This window comes from Cibotium barometz, chromosome 17 (assembly GCF_041138505.1).
Source record: "Cibotium barometz isolate CiBa-2024 chromosome 17, ASM4113850v1, whole genome shotgun sequence".
NCBI lineage: Eukaryota > Viridiplantae > Streptophyta > Polypodiopsida > Cyatheales > Cibotiaceae > Cibotium > Cibotium barometz.
Genome location: NC_141062.1, coordinates 15141352 through 15155495, shown reverse-complemented (window position 1 = coordinate 15155495; position 14144 = coordinate 15141352). Strand labels below are relative to the sequence as shown.

The window sequence follows — 14144 nt, the reverse complement described above, 5'->3', positions numbered from 1 at the left end:
GAGGAGGAGCAGAATCATCATCATCATCCGACTGAGAGTCCACAGCTCGAGGTGTAATAGAAGTAGGGGGAGGAGAAGGAGGCAGCAGAGAAGGAGAAGCTCACCAACCCCCTCAGAAGATGCAGGAGTCTCATCGAACACATCACGGCTCACAACAACTTTGCCGGCTTGCTGATCGTACAGACGATATGCCTTGGACACAGAACTATATCCGAGAAAAGTCATATGTTGAGACTTCGATTCCAACTTGGAGCGATGCTCCTTATTCACATGTACATACGCTGAACAACCAAATACCCGCAAATGAATAATAGAGGCTCACCATGGAAAGCTTCATATGGAGTTTTATCTGGAAGAGCAGTAGCAGGAGATGTTACAGGATTGACTATTTTACCTCTTTTCTTAAAGCACTCTGATTGTGTTTAAGCATGTTTAACATTCACTAATCATGTTTTACTCTATATGTGCATGTGTAAGTTTGTACACGTGTGTGGGTGTAGATACATGTTTAGTGTGTGTGAGTACATGTGTGTGCATGCTCATATGTTTGTACATGTGCATGTATGTGTTTTTGGGTATTTCTCTTACTATGTTGCAGGTGCAGTAGCTGAGACTTCTTCTCTTTTGTTGGGCACTCAAAGCAACCTGTGGGGCAGCATAGAGGTGGCCAAGGGAGGCAGCTGTATAGCAAGCCCTGCACAGCAATAGCCAGTCAGCAGCCAGCGCAACCCGTCCAGGTGACGTGGCGTTGCCACGTGGCAAGAGGGCTGACGTGGTAGAGGCGGCTGGACTGCAGGCTATAGAGGCGGCTGGACTACAGGCGATGCTAGATGGCATGCTGGCGCTGACATGGCACAAGCGGCTTTTGACTGCAGCCAGGTAGCAAACCTGCAGAGCTGCCAGCGCAGCAACGCTAGCACACGTCCATGTGATGTGGCGCTGCCACGTGGCAGAGGCGAAAGGACTGTAGGCGAGCCGACGCCCAGAACAGTTGCGAATCCCCAAAATGCAGAGAGAAAAGCCGTCGAGTAGCAAAACGCGAAGAGAAAGATGCGCCATGTATTTTTTAATAATAATAAAAAATAATAATAAAAGGAAAAGCATTCGTAGAAGTTTTTTTTAAAAAAGGGGGAAAAGCTATGCTTTTCACCCCAAACTTGTATAAAAAGGGGGGCCAAGGCTCTTGTATCCCACAACAAAAACTTGGGTGAAAGCTTCAAGGAGTCTCCTTCTACGTGAAGCAAGGAGATATCTTCTCGGAAGTTGTACGAGGGCTATGCGGACTTCAAGTGATTGAAAGAATGGCTGTAAATAGATCTTGCAAAGAAACACGTGTGCAATAAAACTGAAGTAGAAGACTTGTTATCTGCTGAAGTAGAGCACGAGGGTTGCCCGTAGGTGCATACAACCAACAGCAATGGCTGAATAATGAAGTGCTAATGATGCAAACCCAAGCCACCTATATATAGGTTGGACAAGAGCTGGTCGGCCAGCATAAAAATAGTGGGCTGGCCGACTATGCAAAAAATACTAAAATAATGTCTAAAAAATAGACAAAAATAGCAGAAAAATATCTAAAATAAGATGAATGCATGGCCTCATAAATCTGGCCAGATACAGTATGAAATATGCACATATATGCCCAATCTGGAGATGATAATGCCAACACCTCCTCTTTAGCGCCAGATGGGCGGACCAACTCCAGCACGCTGAAGAAAGACCTCCAAAGAAGCTCGAGGGAGCGGTCTGGTGAAGAGGTCAGCAAGATTGTCCTGAGTGGAACAATACTCAAGTCGAAGAAGACCAAGCTCAATCCAATCCCGAACAAAATGATAGTGAACCTCAATGTGTTTGGAGCGGTCACGTATCACAGGATTCTGAGCTAAAGCAATGGCACTCTGAGAATCCGAGAAGATGATAACAGGGGAATCATCCGCACAACATAAATGCTCCAAAATTTGATGTATCCATAATGCCTCGGCTGCGGAGAGAAGATAGGATTTGTACTCAGCCTCGGTAGAAGAAGCAGCAACTGTCCTCTGCTTCTGAGATTTCCAAGAGACCAATCCTGTACCAAGCATGAAACAATATCCCGTAGTAGATCTCCGAGTATCAATGCAACCAGCCCAATCAGCATCCGTAAAGCCCACCAAAGAAGAACCACCAGAATAAGTGATGCCATAATCTGATGTGCCACGAAGATACCGAAGCACTCTCAAAGCTGCCTGCCAATGAGATCTCCGAGCTGCTGAAGAGAACTGGCTGAGTACGCTCATAGCATAAGAGAGATCCGGTCGAGTGTTGACAAGATAAAGCAAGGAGCCAACTAACTGCCGGTACTCTGTGGAATCCACCAAAGGTGTATCATCCTCCTTGGACAATTTCGCATTGGGGTCCATAGGACAAGAGAGAGGAGAGTAATCTGTCAAACCATAAGTTGCAAGCAACTTCTTCACATACTTCTCCTGGGAACTGAAGATGCAATCATTTCTCTGCCAAACCTCCAAACCAAGAAAATAATGAAGTAAGCCAAGGTCCGTCATCTCAAACGTGAGGGAAAGTTGAGACTGAACTTGAGTGACCAACTCAATCTGTGAGCCTGCAAGAATGAGGTCATCAACATAAAGCACAATGATGCATATATCCCCATCAGAAAGAAGCACATAGAGGTTTGGATTTGCATATGACCTCTCAAAACCAAGAGATAACAAGAAAGCATCTATCTTTTGATACCAAGCACGAGGTGCTTGTTTGAGACCATAAAGAGCTTTCTTCAACAAGTAAACATGGTCCTCATGTCCTTGAATCACAAAACCAGGAGGCTGCTCCACATAAACTTCCTCCTCTAAATCACCGTTCAGAAAGGCAGATTTAACATCCATCTGGAACACAGGCCATCTGAAATGAGCAGCCAGAGCCAAAACAATACGAATGGAAGTAAACGTGGCTGAAGGAGCAAATGTCTCATCAAAGTCTTCGCCGGCCTTTTGAGCATATCCACGAGCAACAAGACGGGCCTTGTACATATCCAAAGTACCCTCTGCATGAAACTTGACTTTGAAGATCCATTTGACATCGATGACTCATCGATGTAAAGGCCGTGGTACTAAATCCCATGTATGATTCCTCTCAATAGAGGACATCTCGGCTTCCATCGCTTGTCGCCATTGTGGTTGGGCAAGGGCCTCCTTTGGAGATTCGGGCTCATCAATCATTTGCAAAGTACTCATAAGAGCATAATTCACTGTGGGAGTGGGAACCCGAGAAGATCTCCTTAGACCGGATGAAGAAGTAGAGACCTGGTCATGCAACTGACTGTCAGAAAGGCCAGAATCTCGAAGTAATTGCTGGACCCAACAGGGTGGACCAGCCCTCCTCACAAATGTGGAAGAGGAAGTATCCGCAGCTGTAATGGATGCACCCAAGGCAGCCGGGGATGAAGAAGGGACGTCTGAGCGTGTGGGAGATGATGTAGAGGCTATCCAGACTGGCTGAGAAGTTCCGGAAGACGGTCCAGCACTCTGTATGGGGCTGGAAACAGCAGAAACAGGGGCTGAAACAGTAGCAACAGTGGGCTGAATGGCTGCCGAAGTCACCGGAGGCATAGGGGGTGATGAAGTGCGTGATGGGAGCAAAGAAAATTCACCGATATCGGGCGGAAATGGATCAATATCCTCAGAAAACTGCATGGGTGAAGAGGAATCAAATCCAAAGAGGGTCTCATTAAAGTGAGCATCACGAGATATGATGATGTCCTCCAACGCAGGATCCCAAAAGCGGTATCCTTTCGACTTCGAACTATATCCCGCAAAGATCCTCCTCTTCGACTTCGGGGAAAGTGTAGTCCTCTTTTGACCTGGCACATGTACAAACGCAACACAACCGAAAACTCTCAAGTGTGAGACGGAGGGCTTATGTCTAGAAAACGCCTCCTCTGGTGTCTTCCCATCGACCGCCTTTGTGAGAGAGCGATTGATGAGATAAACTGAGGTAGCCACAGCTTCACCCCAGAAAGAGGGAGGAAGACTTGCATGATGCAAGAGGGATCGAGCCATCTCCTTCACTGTTCGGTTCTTCCGCTCCACTACTCCATTTTGCTGAGGAGTATAAGGAACAGTCGTCTGCCGTTGAATGCCTTTAGAAGTAAGAAACTCATCAAAAGGTTCAAACTCACCACCATTGTCAGATCGTAAGAATGAAACTTTGCTTTGAGATTGGTTCTCAACCATTGGAAGCCAAGACCTGAAATTGGCAAATGCATCAGATTTGCGTGCCAAGAAACACACCCATACCTTCCGTGTGAAGTCATCCACCAAGAGCATAAAATAACGGGCCCCACCAAGGGACTCAACCTCCATAGGGCCAGCCAAGTCTGCATGGATCAACTCAAGTCTCCGAGTAGCTCTATGTGTAGCCTCTTCTGGAAAGGACTCCTTGTGATGTTTCCCCATCATGCAAGAGGAACAAATGTGTGGGAGAGCTCTCAACTCTAGAAGTCCACTAACATTGCTTGGAATGAAGCTTTTGCAGGAGCGGCAATAGGCACATGACCAAAACGTGAATGCCACAAAGAAGTATCTACAATAGAAACTAAGGCATGGGAGGGAGAGAAAAGCTGATGAAGATGAGATTCCGAGGAAGAAATCTGAGAAGAGAAGTTGGTGATCTTGTAGAGGCCTTCATCATGAACACCATTAGCCACAACCGTAAGAGTCCTCCGATCAATCACCTCAATCACCTCATCATCGAAATAAATGCCAAGTCCCTTCCGAGCAGCCATGTTCACTGAAAACAAATTCTTCGAAATACGTGGCACATGTAAAACATCATGTAAAGTAGCAGAGGAACCAAAAGAAATGTTACCAACTCCATGGACAGGTAAGGAGGAGTCATCTCCAATGCGTACAGAAGAAGAAAGTGGCTTGTAATCCTCCATAATGTGGGAATGTTTGGTCATATGTGCCGAAGCGCCGCTATCACCAATCCACTCAATTTCTTCATGTGTGGCACTCACCTCTGCATCAAAAGTGATTTCTGTGACCACAAGGAAGGAATCTTGTGAAGAAACGGGAGAATCTGTAACTACCATGTATGCCACTTTGGCATTGCCCTCCTCTGGAACCTTATCCTTGCCTTTGTCCTTGGAATCTTTGTCAGCATCTTTGGAGGTGTCCTTGGCTTTGTACTTGGCTTTGGAATCATTATGCTTTGCAAAACACCGAGCCTCCGTATGGCCAGGCCTGCCACAATAGGCACACTCCTCTTCTTTGGAACCTTTGGATTCCTTAGAACCCTTGCTTTTGCCCTTCTCGCTTTTGTTGTTGTTGCCTCCTTTGCCTCCTTTGAACTTGCCCTTACTTTGGGTCTTCCCTTTGCCTCTCAATAAACATTTGTCATGTAAGTAAGTCACAACTTCCTCAAAAGAGGGTAGAGGCTCACGGAAGTAGATGTGATCTTTGAAAGAGTCAAAGGATGATGGCAGCTTACCAAGCAGTTTATGGATCGGGGGGTTGATTGAGCTCCCATACTCCTCAAGCTGCCTGTTGATCCTTGTGAATTCCCCAATCTTATCAAGGATATTATCTGAGTCACTGATGGTAATCTTCTCAAGATCCGCCTCCAACTTAGCAATCTTCACGGAAGATACTCTGCCGAACCTCCTCTGAATCTCATTCCACATCTGACTGGCATCACTTCGGGAAGATATGAATTGTGTCTGAATAGATGGTGTCATACAATGGATGATGATCAGACGGGCCCGTGCATCCAGAACTCCACGAAACGCGGGATCCACCAAGTGAGGAGTGGTGACAGAGGGCCACACACCTGCTCCTTCAAGAAGCAATTGCGTATAAAACGACCAAGTATGGTAGTTGGTAGCAGTCAACTTCATGGAATCACTCACTTGAGGGGGTGAATAGGATGGCACATGGGAAGGGGTTGGGATGAGGGTTTGTGGGAGGGGAGAAACAAGAGAAGTGGTGGTGGTGGGGAATATGGAAGGAAAAGAAGCAGGAGTCTGGGAATAAGGTAGAGAAACAGGAAGCTGGGAAGAAGATCCCTGTGAATTTGGGGCTTGGGATCGGGGAGAAGAAAAGAGAATCCCCGAGTGACTATGACTAGAAGCCATATCTCCGATAACGTAGCAGAATCCTCCTCTTCAATAGAGCTGATCAGAAAATCAGCAAACTCCTCCTCGAAAGCTGAGTGCAGCTAAGAGAAAGGAAGGAGAAGAAGGGATGGGAGGGTGGGAAACCAAAAGGAGAGGTAAGAAATGACTCCCGTGGGTTAAAACCCTGTTGTAGCACCAAAATACGGGGCTGAGATCTGAAAACGCAGCACCTTTGTGGAAAACGCAGCACCTCTGTGGAAAACGCAGGTCCTCAACAGAAAATGCAGCTCCTCAGTGGAAAAACGTAGCTCCTCAATGGAAAACGCAGGTCCACAACGGAAAACGCAGGTCCCCAGCAGAAAACGCAGCTCCACAGCATAAAACGCAGCTCCTTTGAAGATGTAAATGCGGTGGATCTTTGCCTACAGCAGTAGATGTAGAAAACGCAGGTCCCTTTGCAACACTGGGCTCTGATACCATGAAAGAATGGCTGTAAAACAAAAAAAACAGCAAATAGATCTTGCAAAGAAACACGTGTGCAATAAAACTGAAGTAGAAGATTTGTTATCTGCCGAAGTAGAGCACGAGGGCTGCCCGTAGGTGCATACAACCAACAGCAATGGCTGAATAATGAAGTGCTAATGATGCAAACCCAAGCCACCTATATATAGGTTGGACAAGAGCTGGTCGGCCAGCATAAAAACAGTGGGCTGGCCGACTATGCAAAAAGTACTAAAATAATGTCTAAAAATAGACAAAAATAGCAGAAAAATATCTAAAATAAGATGAATGCATGGCCTCATAAATCTGGCCAGATACAGCATGAAATATGCACATATATGCCCAATCTGGAGATGATAATGCCAACAGTGATAAATAAATACCTGCGGGGGCAACACGCTTTGGGGCCTATTGGTCTCTTGTGTAGGAGCGCTCTAGCTCCACCTATATTTCTTCTTCTTTTTTCCCACCTACCTATGGAAACCTTGCTAATACTTCTTATCCTGGTTACTTTGGCGGAGGCTCTGTCTTTCATTCCATGACAGGAGTACCCAACATGGGCATGACTGGGAGCTAGGGTATGCAACCAGGTATGTATGGAGGTATGCCAGGAGGTATGTATGGTACTTATGGTGGTGGTGGCAGAAGTGCTTTCGGTATGCCTGGTATGGGGCATGGGGTCTAACATTGTGGGCAATTCTTTTCTCAAACCACATCCCTATGATAATCTTGTTCCAGGCGAGAAGCCAAAAGATTATAAAGAGGGTGGTGCTGCAGTAAAGTTTGATACTTTTAGTGGTGCAAAGGATCGTTTGAAGGCTCTCACCTTCATTCAACAGTTTGATGCGGCATTTTCTGGTGGTAACTTCACAGAGGCATCTAAGGTACGGAAGGCAGCTTCTTTCCTAAAGGGAAATGCTCTTCAATGGTGGTCGATACTTCTTCATCAGGGTATAGCACCAAGTACTTGGGTGGAGTTCGAGCAAATCTTCTCTTCCTTATGGTTGACACCGACTTTTGAGGTGGATGTTATGACAGCTTGGCATCGATTAGATTCTAGAGACTGTAGCAATCTGGAAGAATATAACAAGAAATTTTGGGATGCTTTGCTACCGGTCACATCCTTTAGGCCAGTGTCATTGGTTGAGCAGGTAGAGACGTATTGGTGTGGGTTACCCAAGGAGCTTGGTCACCAATATGACTCAGATGATAGAAAATGCTCAGACTAGATATGCTGTGCTTATTGGTCAGATGTCAGGATTTAAGGATCAATGTCTCTTCTCAAAGAAAGCATTTAAAGAAGCAAAGGAGTCAAAGGACCACAAAGACACTGAACCACGAGAAAAAGGACAATCCAAGAAGAGGAAATTTCAGCCCTTACCTCAAAGAACAAATGAAGAAAAGAAAGAACTTATAGCTGCCAACAAATGTTTCTCTTGTGGAGAAGAGGGACATCGGTACTATAGGTGTCCGAAGAGAGCACTTAAAAACGCAGATGACTCACAGGAAGAGCCTAAAGCAAAGAAATAGAAACCGTCTGCTGGACTGGTACCTGACTTGATAGGGTTGAAGCAAGGGGACGCATCTTCAGAGTTGTGCAGAGCATGGGGAAGACTTCGAGATTAGGAGGTTTTGATCTTTTTCGATCCTGGGGCTTGTGCAAACTTCATCACCCCCGAGCTTGCGGCAAAGTTGGGCATCAAACTAGAAGAGATGGGTGTGTTGCATGAGGCTACTTTGGCTTGTCCTGGACATTTGGTTGAGGTTACACCGATCATTGGGAAACTGCGTCTCAGTGTACAGACTTACATGGACAGAGAGGATGATTTCTACATTATGCCGTTAGAGGGTTGTGATGTTTTGTTGGGTATGACTTGGTGCCATAAAGTTAAAGCAGTGGTAGATACTTTCAATAGGAAAATTACTCTCACTCACAAGACTAAGGAACACACTCTTGATATAAAGCTTAAAGGAGAATCTATTCTTGTTGTATCGGCCTTAGCCATTTCTCGTTTAATAAAGAAACATCTTTCTTGTGATATGCAGCGGAAGTCTTTGTATTGGAAGATCGTGTCACACAGATGCTCACACCATCTTCTGTATCCTGAGTTTCGTGAGTTTAGCAATCCACTTTAATACTTCAAACTTTAAAGAGATATGAGAGAGAGATATGAGAACTGTACACCAGATTGGGTCCCGAATTACCCACTGAAGGGCCTCCTATTCCGATAACGAGATAGTATTTGCTTTATTTCTTTAGAGAGAATGACTGTGGACCGTAGATAAGCCAAACGCAAGATCTCGGAGGATCGGAGCTTGGCTGAACTGTACATGGCTGTAGAAACACCTCGATGGACTGATCTCGAGCCTATGCACTCTTCCCAAGGGCATGAGGAAGGGCTGCACACCTGAGGCTGAGAAAAGAAGATGGTGGACTGTTCTAAGCTATGTTAGAATGCTGTAAATGCTTATGAATGCTATGTTACCTTCACCAGAGGGCTGGTGTATGACTAGATGATGCTGATTACTGATGTAAATTGCAGTGGGATTGAAAACGCATGAAAGGGGCTGCTGGAAATCTGCAAACGCAGGGCTGAATGGCTGTTTTCTGGCGTGGAACTGAGGCTGGACTGAAACGCTTGCTGAATACTGATGCTGGACAAAAAACGCAAGCTGAATACTGGCCTGAATAGATGCTGAAAGCAGCTGCCCTGTACCCGTCTCTAGCCCGCCTACCTGTTGCTGCCCTGTACCCGCCTCCAGCCTTTGTACCCGCCTGGCTGCTGCATCAGCACCCGCCGCCAGCCTCTGTACCTGCCTGGCTGCTACATCAACACCTGCCTCCAACCCCTTGTACCCACCTACAGCACCTGTCGGTTGCTGCTCTATACCAGCTTCTGTACCAACCTGGCTGCTGCATGAGTACCCGCCTATGGTTGCAACAATACACGCCTATGTGGCTGCTCCTGTACTCGCTTGTGGTTATTCCTACACTCGCCATCAGTACCTGTTGCTGGCGCCCCTGTACTCATCATCAGTACCGTTGATTGCTGCAGTCTGCACCAACCAGGACCACATTAAAGGGGGACAGTCTCCTCTCCTTAGATTTGAATTTGAATCTAAATCAGGTACTTGTTTCTGTAATTCAAATTCAGATAAGATTAAATTTAAATGTTGTTTTTCGAAGTCTTGTGTAGGCAATTATCACCATCGGTTTCCTTCACCATGGATGGCCACTGGGATAGTGATCTTTTCGGAGAGTACCCCGACTGCATCCTCACATTTAGAGGAGCCAGTGAAGGTCAATGGGGTTTGAGGGAAACTAGGAGCAAAGCTTTCTTGGGAGCACTAGGTATCACTCCCTCTGTGGTGCCTCACCCTGCCAGGTGTTAGTACGGGCGTGCCTATTGGTGCACGGTCCTGGAAGATGAGTGAGGGGCGGGTGTTCACCTAGTGAAGGTGGGAGATTACCTGTGATTTGGTCTACTCCGACAACCGATTCTTCATCGACAGAAATCTTACTATTTTCAGTTGTATTCACTCCATGTTATGGAGAAATCTGGTCTTAGGGCCCTTGAATACTTGTACATATAAATACTCCAAGAACTACAAACTATATTGAGGGGGGGGGGGACTGGTCCTTACCGGCCCCAGTGATGGTGTCAAGTTTTCTTTGTCATTACCAGTTTAATGTTGCAAGTATTGTTCCATTGTTTGTATTGGTTAAGTGATCTAATAGTGTGTATTTTATCTTCCGATTTGTAGGCCACCCATAGGGAGCGGTTACTTTTTCAGATGGCATGTGCACGCTCTCCCGAGTGATGTGGACATGCTTCTATCCATTGGCCAACTCGAAGGTTGAGTACGTGGCTGGATTCATGTGTTTGTGAGGGCTATTGTGCCATATCATTGTAATATTGTCTAGGCACTCAATGAGCAGCCAAGTGTGGATAGAGTTATTGGGTTATTGTGTGAACACACTTAGTTGGAACTTGGACATTATTATTAGGGTTGGTAGAGTTGGCAGCCAACTCAACAACATTAGACACTATAAATAGGAGTTTAGGCATTAACCCTATTCATTTGTTGATTAGTTAGTTATCATTGAGCCATTGAGAGTCATCGAGAGCTTACGAGGAGCAGTGCTACCACTGAGTATCTCTATTCAGCATTGTATATATTTCGTGTTAGTAATACATGGTAGATTAGGTCATCTCTCTCACTATGTATTGAGCATGAAGAAGAAACAATTTGTTGTGCATGGGTTTAAGTCTCTAGTTAGGCACTAATCACAATCAATCAATCATAAACACGCTTTTGCAGCAGGCAACCATGTTACATTGGTATCAGAGCGTCAGGTTTTGATGGTGGCAGAAAGGATTTTTTTTCTCACAAGGGCATGGAGAGCCATCGCTGTCACATGCGGAATCTTTGGGAGTCTTCTTTCAGCCCTAAACACCATCTTGGAACAACTTGATGCAAAACGCAAGCAAGAGAGATGGAGAGAAGAGAGAGAGATAGCTGAGTTTCAGTATATTCATATAGGACAAAAAGATGTACGAGGCTTGGCCAGCCTTGGGCTGCCATCATCAAAAGGTTCTTGACTTATAGAATCCTAATCTAATGATTCTACTCCCTAGAGGAGTGAATCCTACAAGAACTCAGCCCCTTGCTATTTATAGGCCTTGGAAAACCCATATGGACTGGCCGACCTGCTGTCGGCTAGGTCCCTGGAAAAAACCCCCTTCTTGTTGGAGCCGACTCAGATAAATCTCCATGAATGCTGGCCGACAGCCTCGTGGGCTCTACCAGTGTCTTCCCTGCACACACATAGCTGCTACAGCTCCTGAATCTGGTCCTCCAACTCTTCTTTATCTGCTGCCCTTAAGGAAATAGCCCTGGGAATGAACATGCACATGTATTGCACATGACAACTATGAAGAACCCCATCATCATCAGCTATCATCAAGGCTGCGTTTTTCAAATTCTGTACCAGACACCTCTTATTTTTGCAAAGGGCGCTCATGCAAAGGGCAAGAAAGAGAGCCAAAGGCACCCACATAGAGGGCGGACAGAGCAAGCAAGCAAGGCGGCCAGTTTTTGCTTCAAACATAGCCAGACATATGTGGAAGAAGGCACATCAGGGGGGTCCAGCAGTGGGCACTCAAAGGCCGGATCTGGGAGAGCATAAAGTCGGCCAGATTCAGCAAAAACGCAGCCCTATTCAGGCTGCAGGAGAGCATGCAGTAGGCGGGCAGATTCAGCATCTCTTTTCAGGCTGTAGGACAGCTATGGGGTTTTCAGAGAGAGAAGAGTGTGGCGGAATCACACACATCACACACAAGAGTCCTAAACTACTGTTGGTATTACAGCAAAGGTCCACTCTCATGTGAGATACAGGACATTCTTATTTTAGATACAATGCCATCCTTACGTATCATGACACAACATGTGGGGCACCATTTTTGCTAAAATAGAAGATGTTTGGAAAATAAAACTTCAGCTATTTTAAGTGACGAGTTTTTGGCAGGTCAAGGAGTTTGCTGCACATACAGCGACTGTGAATGAACTTAGCTTTGATGCAGTTGGTGATTTTATTGGAAGCTGCTCAGACGATGGATCAGTTGTTGTGAACAGCCTTTACAATGATGAAAAGGAGAGGTTTGACTATCATCGGCCCATGAAGGCAGTGGCTCTTGATCCAGACTATGCCCAGAAATCGTCAAGAAGGTTTGTGGCTGGAGGCCTGGCTGGACAGCTTGTTCTCAATGCAAAGGGATGGTTTGGTTATCGAGATCAGGTTAGAAGGTTTGCAAGCTGCATAACATATGTTGTTAGTGAGGCATGGTTTGGTTATCAATATCAGGCTAGAAGATTTGCAAACTGCATAAGATGTGTTGTAAGTGAGGCAAGTCTTAGTCTCATTTTCAATATTTCACAACCTGAACAGGTTTTGCATTCACAAGAAGGTCCTATACATGCAGCAAAGTGGCGAACAAGTCTAATAGCATGGGCTAATGATGTCGGTGTGAAGATATATGATACAGCGAGCAATCAACGGCTAACATACATAGAGCGTCCACGAGGTAGTCCACGCGCTGAGCTCATGTGCCCCCATCTAGTTTGGCAGGTTTGTGTCAAATCAAACTTGTATATTGTGTTTTTTCCTTTCTGGAAAAAAGATATTTTTGACTGCCTTTTCACATTGTCTTTGAATGGTCAGGATGATACATTTCTTGTCATTGGGTGGACGGACACGGTAAAGGTTGCAGCTATTCGAACACGAGACACTGACAATTCAGCACCCAAGAAGAGCAGATCCACTTTAGGTGGGAAGTACGTTGAGATCGTTGCTGCTTTCCAGACACTGTATTATATTTCAGGGATTGCTCCTTATGGAGATGCCTTGGTCATCTTGGCTTATCTACCCGAGAATGAGGAAAAGCCTGCTGAGATGCCAGATGCAGTCCCGTCTAGACAGGTGATCAATTCATCAAAGCCCATTGGTTGTACTAACTTGTAAATGTTAACATATCTCATGCTGAGATGCCAGATGCAGTCCCGTCTAGACAGGTGATCAATCCATCAAAGCCCATTGGTTGTACTAACTTGTAAATGTTAACATATCTCATGTTTTTGCATTTTTTCCCAGCAACCATTGTCTCCAGGTATGTATGATTAATGCTGTCTGAAGATTGTCTAAGAACAGCATTGAGAAGGCATTCATGCCTAAAAATAAGTAGACCGCTACATCTTATTGGACTTAACGGAGCAACCCTAAGGGGGAGTATCCTCATGGATTTACACTGCTGATTTTAGTGTACAAGGGATGGCTGAATCCAACACCTGTATGCTGTGGAGACAAGACCTTTGTTGGTTGCAGTGAGAACTTGCCATATACATATGGTCATTGGCTCGAGGCTGCTTGTAATGCTTGGCAGAGTTGGGGAAAAAAGGAAGTGGGAGTGGGCGCAGGGGGTAGGGTCTTTAAATAGGCTCCAGGTCGATTGTTATTTTCACTAACAAGATTAGCTCCACCTTCTGTCTGGTGCCAGATCTACCAAGCCTAGTGTCACATCTGCTGCCTGGTTGCTGCTGAGCATGGTGTTTGTGCCTGTATTGTTTGGTGAATTCAGGTTTCTTAAACATCTGGGCTGCTCAAATTTGATAAGCAGGGGTCATAGAGATGTGATAGGAACCTGAGTAATACTAGAGAAGAAAGTATTGATTTTCAACACCCTTCCCTCAATATCCAGCTGAAGTTTAACTCACCTTTGAGCCGGATGAAGAGCTGATCGAAATGCTTAAAACGATTGTGTACACATAATGTTCCTATGAGTAGATCCTTTTGTACTAAGAACTTGGGTGCTCGACTTGAGGTGGCATGGTCTCCTACCCGAAGGCAGTACAATTGAGGCTGCCAACAAGCACCCAGTTGCCAAACGGGGCTAGCGAGGATTTGAATGCAGGACCTCCTCGATTGTGTACACAAAATATGTGCAGGCGGTATGGGAAAGCATATGGGTTGCAT

The 14144-nt window shown here is 45.6% G+C and overlaps 1 protein-coding gene across 1 annotated transcript in view; it reads left to right on the top strand.

Moving 5' to 3' along the window:
- The window catches only part of VPS41 (vacuolar protein sorting 41), an 88661-nt gene that overhangs the window by 9162 nt on the left and 65355 nt on the right, over nucleotides 1-14144 (top strand). The window contains exons 2-4 of the mRNA XM_086811256.1: nucleotides 12144-12413; nucleotides 12564-12743; nucleotides 12837-13094. Coding sequence (XP_086667382.1) covers nucleotides 12144-12413; nucleotides 12564-12743; nucleotides 12837-13094 — 708 coding nt within the window. The remainder of the gene's footprint in view (nucleotides 1-12143; nucleotides 12414-12563; nucleotides 12744-12836; nucleotides 13095-14144) is intronic.